General features: G+C 41.3%; 1 protein-coding gene across 1 annotated transcript; it reads left to right on the plus strand.

Moving 5' to 3' along the window:
• Window positions 1–4,759: 4,759 nt before the first annotated feature.
• F7 (coagulation factor VII) lies at window positions 4,760–18,650 on the plus strand. Its single transcript, XM_006017267.3, has 8 exons — window positions 4,760–4,870; window positions 7,796–7,956; window positions 8,873–8,897; window positions 8,995–9,108; window positions 10,929–11,072; window positions 13,621–13,727; window positions 14,766–14,886; window positions 16,378–18,650. The coding sequence occupies exons 1-8, from the start codon at window positions 4,801–4,803 to the stop codon at window positions 16,917–16,919; spliced, it is 1,284 nt and encodes a 427-aa protein (XP_006017329.1). The 5' UTR covers window positions 4,760–4,800; the 3' UTR covers window positions 16,920–18,650.
• Window positions 18,651–19,052: the final 402 nt, after the last annotated feature.

Here is a 19,052-nt window from a genome sequence, read left to right on the forward strand (position 1 = left end):
GAAAGCTGCCCTGGGTAGCAAGGATAAATCAGCCAGTCTCCACCACCTAATCAGCCACTGCATCAATTCTGTCACCTAGCAGCAAGGGTGACAGAACTGCCTGCAAACTGAGGACTTCTGCTGGTTGCCCCCTCCCCTTCCTTTCTGCTATGTGTGCTAGGGTGTTTTTAAGCCTTTCTCAGAGGCATTGAGTGTTGGCTACAGCCAAAGCTGGGGACTTTGACTGGGTTGTGCCAATGTTCCTGCTGGTTCCAAAGCCAGAGATTTCTGGGTAGAGGATTTTGCCCTTCTGCTCAGGGTCAGACCAATTGCCATATTTGCAGCCAAGAAGGAATTTTACCCCATGGTCAGATTGGTGTGCATTGCAGGAGTGTTTGCCTTTCTCTGCAGTGGGGGGTGTGGTCCTCTACCCAGGACCTCTTGAGTGTATATTGAATCAACATTTTCTAGAAGCAGGATGACCACTATGGTTCCCTTGCTTTACCTGTAGCAGGTTAGGGTGTTAGGTCTGTGTTGTGTCAGGGTTGACTAGTTTTATGTAGAGTTTCAATTATGGTTTGTATGGGGTGGTATAGTTTGGATTAGATTAGATGACCTCTGGTGATCCCCGCCAGCCCTGCTTCTCTATGAGACTAATTATCACGCTAAAGGGCTGCTGTAGCTCAAGCACCAGCAACTTTAAACTGTAACGGTATTCAGCAATCCCTTGCAGTCACGGATGGATGATTGTCTTCCATGATTGTCTTATCTGTGTGTCTGAAGATAGCTGATGAGGCCTATCTGAGATCAACAGAGTCTGCTGCACATGTGTTTCCATGTGGGGTGGGTGGCGCTGGATTCTTGATTTGGTCTGCAACAAACTCTTTCTGGAGCTCTCACCTTAAAATCTCCTGTTGACTGTAAAGGTGCCGCCACTTTAACCATTACTGCCAGCCCTGGCAAGAGCTGACTGGGTGGCAAAGACTGTTCAATCAGCCCTTACCCTTGCAGGTAGCTTCCATGCAGCCTCATCAGCAGGGATCCTGATTGTCTCCGATTAAAAAAAAAAAAAAAAAAATCCCCAATTTCCAGTTTAAAAAAAAAAAAAAAAGGTATTCCCAAATCCACATGTTTCCGTGAGTAATGAAATGCCACTAAACTATATATTAGTGGTGTTTCATTTTCATCACGGAAAAATGTGGATTTGGGGTTACTTTTTTTAAACCAAAAATTTGGTATTGTTTTTTTAAATCGGAGAAAACCAGGATCCTTGCTCATCAGCTATTGTTCACTGACAAGCTCTCCAGGCATAGGGAGAGTAAGGAGCACCCCACTATTATGCCCTGACAGGAGAACATGCCTCTGTGGTGACTCTGTTGAACTCCAGCCAGGGAGCTGTGCATAACTATCTATTGTTTTGTAGTGTTACAAAAATAACATGCCTGAGGCAGTGCCAGGGCACCTTGAGGTGCCTTGTGATTTTCCAGGGTGCCCTGGGGGTGCCACACAGTGTCAGCACTGTTAGGAATGCCAACCTTTTCAGACTCAAAGCACCCTATGGAAAATGCCAGCCCTTAGTTTTCACTTATTTGTTGGTTACAGAAAAATAACAGAGCAACTCTTCTGCTGCAAAGAACTCAGAAAGACCACAGTAGGTTAGAACATTTGTAACACTATGGATTCCTATCTGAAATCTTTGGATTTATCTTGTAATTTTCTCATGCCAAACCATACTAATATTGCGTGGCACCTCACAGCACCCTTGAAAGGATGTCAAGGTACTCCAGGGTACCACGTCCCCCTAGGTGAGAATCACTGCTCTAGGTGTTGGCTGCTAAGGAAATAAACCCAAAGAAATAATAAGAATAAACAAAATGAAAGCCCATTCATTCCCACTGTATATATGTCACTCCTTGGAAATGAGACACTGATGGTTCCCTGGGGGGGCACCACAAGCCACTGCTCTTGAGCGTGTTGAAAATGCCCACTTGGGGTATGGTGTTGGGGATACCCCTCAGAACATGCTCACTCCCTTATTTCCAGAGTTGACACAGAGAGTGGGAAAGCATGTGCAGGGAGTCTTAGTACATAGACGCTTGTGGAAATGGTGATTTATAAAGCCAATTTCTTCCTACAAATACAAAGGGGAGAGGTCAGTATCCAAGCCTCTATCACTCCTTTGCACAGGTCCTACTAAGGTTTGGCTGCAGGACTAAATGTGGGGTCATGCATGTTCTACTGAATCCATAGCAATAATCTCCTACTGTAGCAGAATCCCGTCACTTCCACTGCCAAAGATGTGGTCCCTATTTTCATGGCAAAAAGAGGCTTGCTCAGATAATAATGGTGGCTTTTGTTCTCCCAGAATATAAGATAAAAAGGTAAAATTTCCAATGGCATCTGACAGACTTGTTCTTATCTTAACCATCAAAAGCTGAATAAGTTCTTGCTGCTATACAGAAACAGTTGCAAACAAGTAAACACAATTTTAGTTTCTACTCCTGATCCTACCCTAATCTGGTGGGGCTGTATCTCCCTCCCAGTTGTTCCTGTCCTCTCTTTTCCCTGAACAGGAGGCCTATCCCACCCTTCTTAACCCATCCCAGGAGTCAACACAGACCTCCCTGCTGTACTGTAGAACACCCCAAACACTTGCACCTTCTCCTACACTCGTCCCTTTATTCTGACTCTATCCCCAGTTCCTAGACTTTCTCTTCTGCCTACCTGCCAAGATTTTCTCTCTTCCTAACCAATTCATGACGCAGAAGAGAAATAGGAAACTAGAAGCAGGAGGATTGTCTCAGCAAGGAAGACGAGCTGTTTGTCACAGAAATTAAATCACTTGGATTGGATGAGTGTCCAATAATTTTTTATGATAACTTTATGACTAATAAAAGCTCTAACATCTCTTCCAACTATGAAGTTGGTCCAATAAAAGGTCAGTGTTCCTATACTGTAACCAGATTTCAAAGCAGAATTTTCATTCTGTCCAAAAATGCTAATTTAAAGGATGTTCATAAATTGCACACAGATAGACTAGCTGGAAACTTGGGGCACTTACACACATGCAAGGAGGCTTCTCCAATGCGCTGTAAATCCTGCACATCAGAGCAGACTCAATTAATCAAGTCTGCTGGAGTGTGGAAATTAACATGGTCAAGCAGCCTCCAGAGTCGCATGTATCAGCATCCCCAGACTGAAAAATGGTAGCAGGGCACTTTGAACTAAAGCTCATTGAGCAAGCTTTAATTCAAAGCACCCCGCCACCATTTTTTCAGTACGGGGATGCTGATACATGTGGCACTCAGGCACTTTTAATTAGCACAGCTTGCTAATTAAAGCACTTCCCTCCCTCCCTGACCACCTCCCAGAGCACGTGTATAAACACCCATGGATTTCTTGGATCCAGTTCTTCTTAATCATGATCCGGGATCCTGGTTTTCTCTGATTTAAAAAAAAAAAAAAGCCCCAATTTTTGGATTAAAAAAGAAACCTGCAATCCACATTTTTTGGGTTATTTTTTTAAATCCCAAAACTGGCGCTTTTTTTTTTATCAAAGAAAACCAAGATCCCTGATCATGATGCTGAAAGCTAGCAACAGAGTAAAAATTTCTCATTCCCTTCATGAATGTAGGTTATAGCCATGTTGGTCTGAGGACATAGGCAGACAAGGGTCTTTGGGTAAATCTGATAACTTTTATTAAACCAACTCAAATAGTTGGAAAAATTCTTCGTAGCAAATTTTCAGGCACAACCACCCTTCATCAGGCTAAGGAAGTGATTTCCTCAGCCTGACGAAGGGTGTTTGTACCCAAAATCTTGCTAAGAATTTTTCCAACTATTTTAGTTGGTCTAATAAAAGATAGCAGATTTACCCAAAGACCCTTGTCTGCCTGTAGTAGAAAGTGACCTTTTTACTTTCAGAGAATCCACTTTCGTTTATCCTAAAAAAGTAGAATCATAAAAGGAACTGCTTGCTATGGAATGCTTGTCTCCAAAGACAAATACAATCCTACCGTTGCTGATATCTTAAGCAAATCTTTGCAAACTCTATTCTGAAGTTATTAGTCTTTGATACTTATTAATTGAAAGGAATGCTTGTTTTCCAGATAAAACTTTGGCTGTGGATTAGACCACATTGAGCAAAACCACTGAAAAGATTAATGAAATTTAACTTTTTCTCCACTCACCTCTTCTATTCAATATTCCTTAAGATATTTGTAAATACCAATATATATTATATGACTCCTTAACTGCAAAAAGAACAGAGCAAAACAGGACCTGACCCTTTTTGTTAGTTAATTAGTGCCTCATAGTAGTGTCAGGCAGTAGTTTGGAGTTACAGTGGTGATGAAGTAGAAGAATATGTATGAACTGATATTGTTAAGCATCAACAATGCAATCCCATTGACTCCAATAAGCCTGAAGCTTGGAATTCTGCCAACTCAAGCTATTTTGTGCATAGCTTGAGTGGCTATGCACATAATACAATGTTATTCAAATTGAAGCCATTTATTGACACTAGTATTCCACGTTTAGGAATGTTAGGTAACTAATAAAAATGCATTGCAAAGTTCATAGTATTCAACCTGGTCTTTGCACAATACGAGTAGGAGTTCTTCGCAGTGGTCATCTTTGCTTGTTCACAAAAATGTGTTCGGGAATCGCGACATTTCCCCTTGTAAAAGGTTTCATTTTTCTCTGTGTAGTGACTCTCCACCCCTTCCTCTAGGTCAAAGCATTGAAAATAGAGATCTTTGGCCGCACTGTTCTTCCTGGAGTGTCAACAAGTTATTGGGACACCGGCATTTAGATTTCATCATGGTTTCCTGTCACTACAGAGTTTTGCTTCTCTACTTTTTGCTGCTGTTTCCTCTTTCTCTGGCTGCAGGTATGTCCTAGGAAACAGATGTACTGTTATTAACAATGAAATGTTCTTTTGTTAATCACATTATTTTCTTGTCAGGAGGTTTGAAACGTACATAAACATACCTCATGAATGTGGCTGTCTGCATGAGTACTCCAGTGCTCTTGTAGCTTCTGGGATGGGTGTCTACTCCTTAAATGTCAGTGGAAAAATTGCTTCTAGTTTCATCTGAAAATCAATTATTGAATTATACAGAAAGCAGAGAATCAATTAGCTGTCATTCAATCAGGGAGAAATTAGAGAGTGACATTACAAATATGTAGCATAACATGAATGTGAATCAACAAGTTAGTTGCTGGCTTATCTGTAGTGCTAATATATGCCTGGAAATCAGCAGCCAAGCAGCCAGAGGGGCGCTAGTGAGATTAGACTATCCACTATCCCTTTTCAACTGATGTGGACAGGCAGTTTTGAAAAAATACAAAAAGAAAAGGGAAGGTTTTCCACTTTCGTATGCACATGCATGAACACAGAAGGGGTGGGGAGGTCACTACATATGCATATGTATTTACTTTAATAAATGAATAAGTAGACATGGCATAAGAAAACAATTGCAAAATACTGAAAAATGACTTTTACTCTGAAAGAACAAAAAAGGACATGAACAGAAACAAAAGGTAACTGACATTCTCATAACAGTAAAGTTACTTCTCCAAATTGCTTTCACATATTTATTTTCTCTTGTAAATTCAATGACAGAACAGTGAAAATGACATCTAAATAGAATTTTAGGAACTAGACTAAATAAAGACTCTGTTAGAATTGTTATTTTGTAGATTTCCTAGGGGGAAAAAGTCTGTTTCAGCAAATGTTTATAGAAAAAATAATCATTGTCATTAGAGGACATGTCATGTGGCAGTAATCCTCTCTTTTTGTTTTGCTCTGATTTTGTCTGTATGTGTATTAAAAAATATTAATGATATTAATGCTGATGTGACGGTTGGCAGGTAAACAGCATGAGCAGGGCACACTTCCCTACTCCCACCCCACCAGTAAGTTTCAACATTTCCTTGCACAGATCTTTGCAAAACAGAAAGAAAACCACTTTCTGACTGAAAGGTAGATCGCTCTCTTTAGGGAATCATACTGGAGAGGAAGAATATACTGAAAATAGTCCTTGATCAATCCCAGATCTCTGCTCAACTGCTCAAAAGTGAAATAAGTAGCAGTGTTGACATTGAAATTATCACTACTCTTCAGAATTAACTCTTTAATATGTAGGAAGGTATTGTACACTAACTCAAAAAGATTGTTTGTACATTCTACTGCACAAAGTTATAGGAAAACAATACTGCATTGGGCCAAAAATAATATAATGAATTATTATAACAAAATATTATCTTTCACTATAAATTATATGGGTATCGTGAATGATATAAAGACCATGAATTCTACATTAATATGATCATGAATTATAACAGTGGTATGAATTACTAGCCAATTGCCCATCAAGAATGACAGGGAGGGGGGGGCGGGAACAGAGCACTGACACCCACCGTACCGCACTGCCGCCCAGTCCATCCCCACCGTTGCCCATCATGACTGATGGGGGCGGGGGACTGACAAGGACGGAACTCCGCCACTCTGCACCCCTCAGTGCCATCGCTCTGCTTCTGGCCCCATGCTCTCCTCACCCTGCATCTGGCCCTGTGCACCAGAGTGGGAGGTGAGACCGGGGCTGTGTCGCCAGCACCCCACGCTGCCGCCACCTCCTTGGAGGTGGTGGCGGCACGGGGTGCTGTTGTATGTGGCCATAAGGCTGGATCTGCCTCCGCCTTGTGTGCGCCCTCCCAGCTCCAACGTCCAGCCAAAAGTATTGCTAGGGCGCACAAGTGTTTTCAGAAGAAATTAGAGAGAAATGTAGTAAACCAGTGATCCTGAAATTTGGCTGCTCAGTAGCAATTCACACTGCCACCACTCCCCCACTGCCAAATTTCCAAACACTGTGGGCCTCTTAGCATAGTCCTGGATACAGGGCTGCAGCAGAGGCCTAATCCAGTGTGTAGTGCTGGGACTGCACACTGGATTGAGCACCAACTGTGGGCTCATGGACTAGATCTGGCCAGTGGACCAACCCTGCACCACTTATGCAGCCACAAGTTTGGTCACCACTATACTAAATTAGTGGTTTTTCAGTTATGGTCTATGGACAACTAATGGCTCACAGAAGCCTTCCTGCTGGTCCAAAGACTGGAAGATTTTGATTTAAAAAGGATGAGGCAATCACATGTGGGGAGTCATGTTATATCTTCTATTAGAGAAGCTAACTGTATAGTTGGGTGAGATTTTAGACAAGCTTCAGATAAAGAGTGCACTCAGGTCTTGCATTACAGATTTCATAGACATTAGGGCTGGAAGGGACTTTGGAAGATCATCAAATCCAGCCCCCTGCCCCAGGGGCAGGAAGTCAGCTGGGGTCAAAGGATGTCCCTTTATCTTACCATGTGATATAATATGTGGAGTATAATTAAATTTATGCAAAGAGAAATCATATACTTGTGAGAGGAGCTGTATTTCCGTTCTCCAGCAGTATGGTAGTTCAGGTATCAGAACTAAAGGAAACCTTGTCCTACTTTTGACAAAATCTAGTGTGATGCTTGACACTCCTTCATGAGATACTGGAATGCAGCACTGTTAAAATTTTCTAACGTTGTGGCCTGTGTAAATTGTGAGATCTGTCAGTTGACCTCATATGTACATCATGGTGAAAAAACATCTCTGTCAGAGGTACTGCAAAGTTGCACAGTGAGAATATTCTAAACACTGTTACAAAAAGCCCCCAATTTTAAAATATACAAAACTCCTTTTAGCTGGAATCTTCCCTGCTTTCCATGATTCTGAAGTTAAAAGTGTAACAAATAAAGATGTCCAATCATTTCTACTTTTCAGTCTTCTTAAAGCGAAAGGAGGCAAACAGTTTGCTGCAAAGACAAAGAAGAGCAAATACCTTCTTGGAGGAACTAAAATCTGGGTCACTAGAGCGAGAATGCATAGAAGAACTGTGTTCATTTGAGGAAGCCAAAGAAATTTTCCAAGATCATACAAGAACAGTAAGTAATGGATAGCAGTGGGTTAATTGTCCTCTGTTAGCCAGACTTTTAGCCTGGATTACATATATAAATTAATTAAGTTTGACCTTTAAACTGTGGGGGCTAAAAAATACCTTCTCTGGACCTTTAGGTTTATCATAATTATAAAATAGAGAGAAAGTAGAAAATGAATATTGTTAAATGTGATGCTGCTTTTCTCAAAGGCTAAGTACAGACAGTCAAATAGCCCAAGGCTAAATTGATTCAGTCTTCACAGTTGGTCTAAACTGCGTAGATTGAACTGATAAGCAAGTGAACAGGCTTCACTTTTGATTCCAGAAATGCAGCCATACACCTGCAGCATGAGCCAAGGCTAGCCCGCTTACCCTGCAAGGGTGGAGGAGGTTTGGGGGGGGGGTGCAAAGTATCCTGGGATGCTGGGGGGATTGTAAATTAACTTGAATCCAGTGGAGATCTGGGAAAGAAGTCCAATCAACTGATTTCACCTAAATCAGTTAAGTTTGATACTACATCCATCCAGGTTTATCTTAAACCTGCTTCAGACATTTTGATAGTGGCTTATGTGCATTGAACTTCTGTTGTGTTACAGATTTGAACCAGTTTCTGATCACTTGTACCTGTTTATGTGTAATTTCTGTCCTTAGCCCAAGGCTGCAAATTTAGTCGCCTTCTCACTAGCTTGGTGCAACACTCATATAACCTGTTAGTTATAGTATCACCAGTGTTCATGGCCTTTGGTACATGAAATGACAAACCATATATGGAAAATTTCCTTATGCCTGTTTTCACTGATTCATAGATTGTAAGGCCAGTAGGGACCACAGTGATAATCTAATCTCTTCTCCTATGTAACACAGGCCATAGAAATTCTTTGAATTTATTCTTGTTAAAATTAATTTTCCTCTTTTTCTTCCAGATGCAATTCTGGCACATCTATACTGGTAGGGGAATTTTATATGCTCTAACAATACCTGAAATTATACTATGGCATTTCTTCCTATGAACCAGACTGATGCTGAATGTTTGTTTTCTTTGCAGATAGCAACCAGTGTGATCCCAATCCTTGTCAGAATGGTGGGACATGTTTTGATGAAGCTCAGGATTATGTCTGCTTCTGTCCTAAGGATTATGAGGGCAAAAATTGTGAAAAAGGTAAGCAATTGCAAATCTTGAAAAAAAGAAAACCATAATTCAAATACCAGGTATTCTGACAAATGGTAGCAAACTTTATTACTCTGTACCATTCCTGCACAGAATATATGACTGCTGTAGTTAATTGTGCTATAAAGGAATCTGGCATTTCAGTCACTCTGTAATAGCAGAATACTTATTACACAACATGGATCTTCTGAGAAGTTCACTTTTCTGACCTGAAGAAAAAGGAACTTTTCTGTGACTAAATTCTAGTGGTGCATTGGCTTGAAAATGGAAATGATGTGTAACCAAGTAAATAAGACTAGGGTCTTGAAAGCATATGGGGACAGAAAAACCCTACTGAACTTACAGAGGTTTTCCTATTGATTTCAATGGGCATTAGTCCTAACTCTCTATACCAGTGGTTCTTAACCTTTTAGACTTAAGGCACCTCTCATTACACACAAGGCACTCCTTGGAAAATGCAAGCTCTTCACTTTCACTCATTTTTTACTATGGAAAAATGATAAAGCAGTTCTCTTGTAGCAATGAACTAGAAGTCCACAACAGGTCAGAATATTTTTGACACTATGGATTCCTATTTGAAATCTATGGCTTTTTCTTGTGGATCTTGTGCAGGTATTTGCACACCTAACAATGCTAATTGTGCATGGTTCCTTGTAGCATCCTTAAAAGGATCTCAAGACACCATACAGTGTTGCAGCACTCTGGCTGAGACTCTTAACTGTATATTGACTACTAGAGTTAATATCTAAGAATACTGGAGGCCCAAAGAAAGATGAGGAGCTTGCAGATATACTGGACTCCCTAAATATTGTCTCTGACTACCAGTAATGATCTTGACAAAGGGACTCCATCATGCCAAGCCCAGCCTACATCTCTACCCTCATCTCTTCTCTTTTACCTTATTCTAGTCATCCATCCTAGCCATTCACTTTCTTGCCCATTCCTAACTTTTACCACCTGTACATGCTAGTCCCCCTAGAACAGTCTGCAATCAATATCTGCAGGGCTCCTCCTTACTCCTCCTCCTCCAAAAAAAAACTTCAGAAAATGAAACTGTTCCTTAAAGTGAATCCTACCTGGAAAGGTTACATCACACCCTGTGCTTATTCTTTTTGTACAGTATTGTTCTATATGGCAGCTGCTAATGTCTCCAGAGTGGAGACAACTTCTGGCTAAGTACTGTATTGCTAATAAATCTGGCTAAGTAATAATGGCTGAAGTAGAGTACTTTGGGTTCAAAAACTTGACTAAAATGTCTCCCATGCAGGGATCTAGGATATCACATGCAGTTGGTCTAATAAAAGATATCACCTCCCAAAATATCCTTGCCTGTCACATAATTAATAATATTTCTTACAAAGTACCTGTTAAAGTTCAGCCATTCAGATGGCTGGAATACCAAAATGTTCAAATATGTCTTTTCTCTAGAAGAGATGTCATCTTGTGCAATTAATTATCTAGTGGCCTTTCCAGACTGCTCTTGTGGGGGACAGGAAAAAAGTAATTATTGTTAATATAGGAACATTTAACAACAGTTACTACAATTATATCTAGCTCTAAGAATAGGAAGGAATTACAATATTGTAGATAATACATCGTGATACCTACTAGCAAAAGATTTTAATGGAATGCTTTTTAAGGCAAACTTTTGATCTGTTTAATTTGTGCTGGAGAACTTAGTTCTAATTCTGTGCAGCTCTGCCATTAACATTTACTTGCACTTGCCTACCTGTCTTTGACCATCCTGGCAATAACTGAGATTGCAGTAAATTTGACACTCACAAACCCACATGCATTTTTTCCTTATTTAGGTTTTGATGACTTGCTGAAATGCATATATGACAATGGTGGATGTGAACACTATTGCACTGAACTGAACTCAACTGGAAAACGAACATGTTTTTGTGCAGAAGGTTACAAGCTAGCAAGTGATGAAGTGTCCTGCATTCCCCATGGTAACGTTCTGTAAATCAAGAGTTAAATCCGATAAAGAACTAAGTCATCTATACTAGGTGTCTGAGCCCACAGAGTATATTTCAGAAGCCAGGATAGACATGTATGTCATCCCCCACTCTTTATAAAGCCCAAGAGGAGAGTTAGGAACCTCAGAAAAGCAAGCCAAAAAAACGTATGTATTGTGCAGGACGCTGCCCCGAGCTGGTTAGTAGGAAACTTTTTAAGTACAAGGACTTATCTGAAATCCCACCCCATCAGAATGAAATCCTTGCCCCACTAAAGTTAGTGGCCAGGATTGACCTCACTGAGCACAGGTTTTTACTGTCTGGGTGCTACAGAATCTAGAGATTTTAGATCCAGTGGGCATGTCTACATAAGACATTTACTGTGGAGTTGCCTAATTAGCTCTGCAGTACAAAGTCAGCATCTGTGTGCAGCCCTATTAGGCTGCAGTAAACTAATAAACACCGCCATGGGATAGTACTGCCCAAACTAAATACTATCTGATGGTGGCATCATTTAGTGTGCCACAACACACATGTAGATGCTGATGGGGCTGGCTGGGTCACAAGGGTGCTTCAGTGCAGAGGCTGCCTGCTGGCTAGCCTCATACTGAAGCACCTTCATGCCCCAGTCAGTCCATCCGCAGCACGTTGAGCTGGGTCACAGAATCACAGAATCACAGAAAGTAAGGGCTGGAAGGGACCTCAAAAGATCAAGTCCAACTCCCTTGCTCTGGGCAGGAATACTGGTGAGATCAAATGATCCCTGCAAGGTGTCTGTCCAGTGTCCTCTTAAAGACTTCCAAGGCTGGGGACTGCACCACCTCCTTGGGAAGGCTATTTCAGATTCTGATCACCCTTACCATAAACAAGTTCTTCTTTATATTCAACCTGAAACCATCCCCAATAGTTTATTGCCCTTGCTCCTTGTCCTCCCCTGGAGTGCCCTAGTGAACAGTTTTTCTCCCAGCTCCTGATATTCACGTCTTACATACTTATAGACAGCAACCAAGTCCCACTTCAGTCTTCTATTCCCCAGGCTGAACAGTCCCAGATCCCTTTGTCTTTCCTCATAAGGTGTGTCCTCCAGGCCCTTAATCATCCTTGTGGCCCTTCTCTGAACCCTTTCCAGATTCTCCACATCTTAAGTGCGGTACCAGAACTAGACACAGTACTCCAGCTGGGGTCTCACCAATACTGAGTAGAGAGGAACTATCACTTCCTTAGCCCTGCTCACGACACATTGGCTAAGGCATTCCAGTATGCTATTAGCTCTGTTAACTACAGCATCACACTGGTGGCTCATGTTCATCCTGTGATCAGCCATAACCCCAAGGTCCCTTTCAGCCATTGTGCTCGCCAGTACACCCTAACCTATATCCATGTTGCTGGTTACTTCTCCCCAAGTGATGCACTCTGCATTTATCCTTATTAAACTGCATCCAGTTCTGCTCTGCCCACCTTTCCGCTTGTCCAGGTCCACTTGGATCTGCATCCTATCCCCTAGCATGACTACTTTTCCCCATAATAGTATTGCCTGAAAACTTAGCCAGCATGCTTCCACATCCTCATCTAAGTCATTGATAAAGATGTTGAACAGCACAGGCCCAAGAACCGAACCCTGCAGAACACCACTGGCCACCTCCCGCCAAGATGATACAGACCCATTCACTAACACTCTCTGTATTCAACCCCTTAGCCTGTTCCCAGTCCACCTGATCATGGACTCTGCCAGCCCACAATCAACCAGTTTTTTTTTTTATAAGAGCATCATGGGAAACCATATCTAAGGCCTTTTTAACATCCAAGGTTATGACATCAACCACATCTCCCACATCTAAGCAGTTCATTATTCGATTGTAGAAGAAGATGAAGTTGGGCAGATATGACCTGTTTGCAAGGAAAACATGTTGGCTATCCTTCAGCATCATGCCTTCTGCCAGTCTCTCACAAATGGACTTCTTGATATTTTTTTCCAAAATTTTATCCAGTAGCAAGGTCAAACTGACCAGCCTATAATTTCCCAGCAGCTGGCAGGCTGACCTCTGGGACCCTTGCCAACCAGAGCTGCACCACCCAAGCTTATTGTGCTGCAGTCCCAGGTGTACATGTAACCAGTGCACCTGGGAGCAATAGACTCTGATGCAAACTGTGCTGGAGTTTATTCAGTTGAATTAATTTCACATGTAAACATGCCCAGTTTGTCATAGAATACAAATTGGGGCCTTGCTCTCAAAGTGGGTCAGAGAATACCCCCTCCTGCATACAGCTTACAGGGTTTCCAGGACAAGGGAGAACAGAATGTTTAATAGCAGCAGACCCAGGTACCATGAAGGATCCAGAAAAAACTGGATCCAGAGAGAATTAAAAAGACCACTTAACTTGCTGAGCTATTTAGAGTAACTTCTGAGTAGCTAATCCTATGCCACCAGGCATAACTCCACTGAAGAAGTTTAATGGAATTACCCCAGCACAGGGTTTTCTGACACATTCACTGTATTGAGTCACATTATTGTAACTATTATACTTCTGTTGTTTTCCAAAGTGGATTATCCTTGTGGGAAAATACCTGTTTTGGCAAAAAGAAATAAAACTGAGGAAGGGAGAATTGTGGGTGGTAAGGAATGTCCTCCAGGTGTATGTCCATGGCAGGTGAGTCTTCAATGTTGTGGTTTGTTTGGTGGGGGGTGCATTTTTTTTCTCATTTAACACTTTTTCATCAGTTGGGCCCTTGTGAAAGATGCAGGATTGTCAGAGTTTGATAACAAAGTCCTCTTGTCATCTGTAGAACAGTTAGGGCACAGCTTAAGGTAACGTAAGCTCCAAACCCTTCAATATCACCTGCCTCAACCTTACTCTGAAGTGGCTGGTTTTGCTGGAGAAAAATAGTAATTCAGCCTCCTCCACACTCTGCCTTTTTGCTGGAGTGAAATAGTAATTCAGCCTCCTCCACACTCTGCCCATTCAGTTCTTGGTCTTGCGGCTTGGTCTTGTGTCTGGTGCAGTTTCTCATGTGAAGCCCTGGGGCAAAATATGGAAAGTTAATATAAGGGAATTTTTCTACCATGTCCCATGGAATGGAGGTGACTAATGTATTCCAACATGAGAGAAAAAAAAAAAGAAAAGAGAGATTAGCAATATAAATGACCACAAAACTGTACAAAAAGCCAGTCCGGAAATTTTTCCTTTAGAAAATGGAAATGTGTAATTCATGTTATGACTGACTGTTTTAATAACGTATTGCAAATTAGCTTCCTAGGTATCCTGTTAATTAAAAAAAAAGCAAAGGACAAGACAGTCCATCATTGCCAAGGTACCATTATTTGGTGCCATATCTAATTCTATTGCCCCTGCTAAGTACCTTCATCCACAAGAAGTCCCACAGAACTATTGCCCAGATTTTCAAAGGAACCCATAGGAGTTAAATGCCCACCTCCTGTTAGCTTTCACTGGAAGATGGATATTTAAGCCCCTTTATATCCCCTTAAATTACTAAAAGATCCAGTCTTACATTTTGTATTCTGAGCAAAGGGCCCTTGGGATTACACATCTCAACCAAAAATCAAATGTTATTTTAAATAATCTCATGGTCATATGAATACAACAGATAGATACTTTCTTTAACATGTATAGAATTGCAGATCCAGCAAATTGCTATAAAACATAAATATTCTGGTTGTGTATTTGCAGGCTCTGATATTACAGAATCTCAAAGAACAGTGTGGGGGTTCCCTCCTGGCTCCAAACTGGGTAGTTACTGCAGCTCACTGTGTAGAAAAAGCAAATGTCAAACAACTGAAGATAAAATTAGGTATGCATTTTTTTCTTTCCTCGGTTTCTCAAGGTTTGGGGTCCCAAAATATACTCTTACATGTCCAAAAACCCAGAGTAACTTCTCTGAAGTCAGGAGAGATGCTACAAATTATTTTGTGGAGCTAGGAAAATATTTTGAGGGGTTAAATGTTAAAGACAATAAATAGCTTTCAAAATGGATTACAAAATACAATATGCAACTGCAGCAGTTAGCAGTACCTCAGATTCCTCACACTGGACCTGAGCCATAAAATAAGTCTTTAAAAAGTCCCATAAAACAAGAATGTTAGCATTTGACCAGGAGTGGCTCAAAACTTGCAGAATTAACCCCATTGTAATGGGGTGATGCAAAGATGTGAACAGTTTCTGCCTCTGTGCCATGAAATCCACTCTTAAGAAGGTTTGGAGGATGGTAACAGCCATGGCCAGTGAGCTACAGAAAGTCTGTCATCAAGGGGTGCATCTACACGTGCAATTAATGTGGAGCACCATTTGAATATGCACCTGGGACCACAACATGTTGAGCTGGGTTGGAGCAGCACCAGGTGGCACATGGTCCTGGCGGTCAGCCTGCCAGCTCAGGGCTGTTCTGACCTAAATCAACATGCTATGGAGGAGCTAGCTGGGGCACAAGTGTTCTCCATTGTGGGGTTAGCTGGCAGGCAGCCCCCGTACCAGTCAGCTGCATTAGCGTCTACATGTGCGATGCTGCAGAGTAAAAAACTCTTGAGTTTATTGGTTCCCTGAGGCTTAACAGGGTCACAAGTGTAGATGCCAAGATGTTTACTCTGGATCTAATTAGTCAATTCTGTAGTAAACATCTTGTGTAGACGTGCCCAATGTGTAGCAAAAAAGGTTTTCCTACATCTCCCTTATATGTGAAGCTGATGGATGTTCCTGAGTGACTTCCACATGTAGGATAAATTCCCTAGGTTGCAGAAACTACACTCTGATTTTCTGTTCCTCCTACAGCTGGGGAATACAAGTGCCTAGGGATTTACGTGAAGGAGGAACCTGTCTCCCAGGGGGTGGCAGGTGAAATTACACAAAGTTACAAAAATAACTGTCAGGGAAGCTAGTCCATTCTGACCTTTACTATGAGTTAATTGTGTAACAGCCAAAGTATGTGCTTCAATAAAGTAACAGACTGAATTGAAAGAGTATCCACTTCTGTCATCTTGTTTCAGAAATACAGACTGATATGTATGTTGTAGCCTTCTGTTGCAATTCTGTAACTGAACCCTATTGCATAGCTCCAATCAAAGGGAGAAACTTGAAAGGAAGGGAGAGGCGAAGGCACAGACCTTTTGGGGTAACAAGAACTATTTCTGGTGAACCAAGGAGAAACATTTTAAAAATCAGGATGCAATAGAAGGGGTGGGAATGTAATAAAATAAGTAGTAAAGAAATCTCTTTCTACACAAGCTCTGTGAAGTTAAAGAGCTGGCTCTCTATCTAAACATGACTAGAGTCCTAATTACTTTTGCAGGTGAACACAGAATAAATAAGAAAGATGAAAGCGAGCAAGAGAGAGGAGTTACTAAAATCATAATTCATGAAAAGTATTCTTCAGCCACAGTCGAACATGACATTGCCCTGCTGCAACTGGAGAAGCCTGTTAACTTCACTGATTATGTGCTACCGATATGTTTGCCTGAAAGACAGTTTTCAGAGCATGAGCTGTCCTCCATTAGATACTCCACAGTGAGTGGATGGGGGCGTCTCATAGAGAGAGGTGCTACTGCTGCCATTCTTATGAGAGTTGACCTGCCACGTGTAAAGACAAAACAATGTATGGAAGAGACCAACTTAAATATTACAGAAAACATGTTCTGTGCTGGAGACCTTTCTGGGACTAAAGACTCCTGCAAGGGTGACAGCGGTGGACCTCATGCTACAAAGTACAAGAACACCTGGTTTTTGACAGGAATTGTCAGTTGGGGAAAGGGGTGTGCTACCCGAGGCACATATGGTGTTTATACAAGAGTTTCCAGGTATATTGAATGGTTAAAAAACCACATGGCTTCCTAAGCCACCATGCTTCCCTGCATTCAGATCATCTCTGAATTGCATTGTCCTTCAACCTATCTTTCACACTTCCCTCTCTAGTATCTTTTACCATCATAAGTAAATTATACTAATACTTAAGTAATCGTTTGATACAAATCTAATTCCAATTTGGTTCAGATGTCTGCCTTGCCAGTAATTTAGAGTTTTATATTATTCAAAAATCATGTGTATAAGCTTCCATTACAACTGTAAATGCAGTTGACAGACCTTGAAAGGAGCAAGCTTTGCTAAATCTCCAGGGTGGGGAAGGTTAATTTCAGGCTTGGTTTCTATTTTTGTACATAAACAATATTGTACTATTTTGTTAGCAGTTTTAATATTGACCCTAGATTTTTGAATGGCAAACAATAACTGATTTAAATTTATCTTTGCCTTGGTGTAACATTACTGAGTACATGATGAGGACAGACGAAAATGAAGGTTCACCACATTTCACTGGTAGGACACTCAAACTGTGGCTTGTCACCTATATGTATAGATTAATAGATTTTTAAGACTAGAAGAAACTGTTCTGATCACCTCAGTCTGACCAGCTGTGTACTGCAGGATGTATCTGGTTGCATGGGCAAATGACCATTTTCACAGGCACAAGATAGTACATGAAGTAGCGTGCACAATTAGAGGCTGTATTACACACTCTTGTAAATTCAGCTCCAAATACCATTTTGAAAACAGCCTGACAAATTAAGGGAAAACAGCAGATATAATAGATTGGTATTTTAGGAAACCATTTTAATGGGTATCTGATGAAATCTTGTAACTCTCCAAATTTATTCAAATAAATTATGATACCAGCATTATCACAAAGGACTGACTTAAGAATGGGAAATGCTGACAAATGGTAATGTATTGAGATGAATGGATGCTGGTAGCAGGGTACTGCACTGATCCATGTTGGGTTTCTTTTTATTTAATATCTGAATTAACAGTACAGAAGTGGTAGCATACAGTTCATAATAAAAAACTATTCAATTTGGAGGAGCTGCAAAGTCCAATGATGACAGAGAAATAAGATCAAGGGACCTAGAGACAGTAAAAACATGGAAGAAAATAACAAAAGGAGATTCAGCTTGGAAAAAATGAAAACTAATGCATCAGGGAGAAAGTTAATCCAAACCACAGATATTTAGTGGGGGAGGGAAGACAGAAGGAAGCTAACAAGAAAAGGTCTACAGGGCATAGGGGCCAGCAAATAAAATCTAATTCTTCAATGAAGCAATGCAACAAACAAATCCAAAAAGACCAAAAATATCCTAAAGCAGTGAATCCCAGTGTAGCAATTTAATTGACCTTCTGTATACAGTTCCATTGTGAAGATGTTGGTAACATAAATAGTCAACTAATTTACAGAAAGATGCTGACAAACAGGAGATGGTTCAGGAAAGAACAACTAAAATGATGAGGGGTCTGAATAACCTGATTTATTAAAGAAGTTTTGAATGTAACTGAAGTTTTATAATGTGTAAAATGGAAAGGATTTGATAGAGGGCTACAAAGATATCAAATATGTGAATGCCAAGAAAAGAATAACCTAACCTAGTGCCAGATCAGCATTGTGAAATCATGAGAAGGAAGACTGAGACAATATACTATGCAACTTTTCCTGACAGCAACTGAGGAATTTGGTTGAGGAATAGTCCCCAAAGCACATGGTGAAAACAGCATCAATTGTGTTATTTAAGACGAGACGAGATGAGACAAGACGAGACGGGTAATGCACCTGGGGAGGAAGAACCAGCGGCACACCTACAGCCTGGGGAACTCCCTTCTCACCAGTGTCAAGACAGAGAAGGATCTTGGAGTCATCATTGATGCCACAATGAATATGGGCCGATAGTGTGGGGATGCGGTCAGGAAGGCCAACCATACCTTGTTGTGCATCCACAGATGCATCTCGAGCAGGTCCAAGGAGGTGATCCTCCCCGTCTATGCGACACTGGTCAGGCCGCAGCTGGAGTACTGCGTCCAGTTCTGGGCGCCGCACTTCAGGAGGGATGTGGCCAATATGGAGAGGGTCCAAAGGAGGGTCACCCGCATGATCAGGGGGCAGCAGGGCAGGCCCTACGTGGAGAGGCTACGGGACCTGAACCTGTT

The sequence above is a fragment of the Alligator sinensis genome, unplaced genomic scaffold (assembly GCF_000455745.1).
Source record: "Alligator sinensis unplaced genomic scaffold, ASM45574v1 scaffold288_1, whole genome shotgun sequence".
NCBI lineage: Eukaryota > Metazoa > Chordata > Crocodylia > Alligatoridae > Alligator > Alligator sinensis.

Excerpts from the sequence above, each read along its gene's own strand:
- F7 (XM_006017267.3), top strand. The coding sequence starts at position 4,801 with ATGGTTTCCTGTCACTACAGAGTTTTGCTTCTCTACTTTTTGCTGCTG. Across the intron at positions 9,109-10,928 it reads GGGCAAAAATTGTGAAAAAG|GTTTTGATGACTTGCTGAAA; the intron begins GTAAGCAATTGC and ends TTCCTTATTTAG. Across the intron at positions 14,887-16,377 it reads ACAACTGAAGATAAAATTAG|GTGAACACAGAATAAATAAG; the intron begins GTATGCATTTTT and ends TTACTTTTGCAG.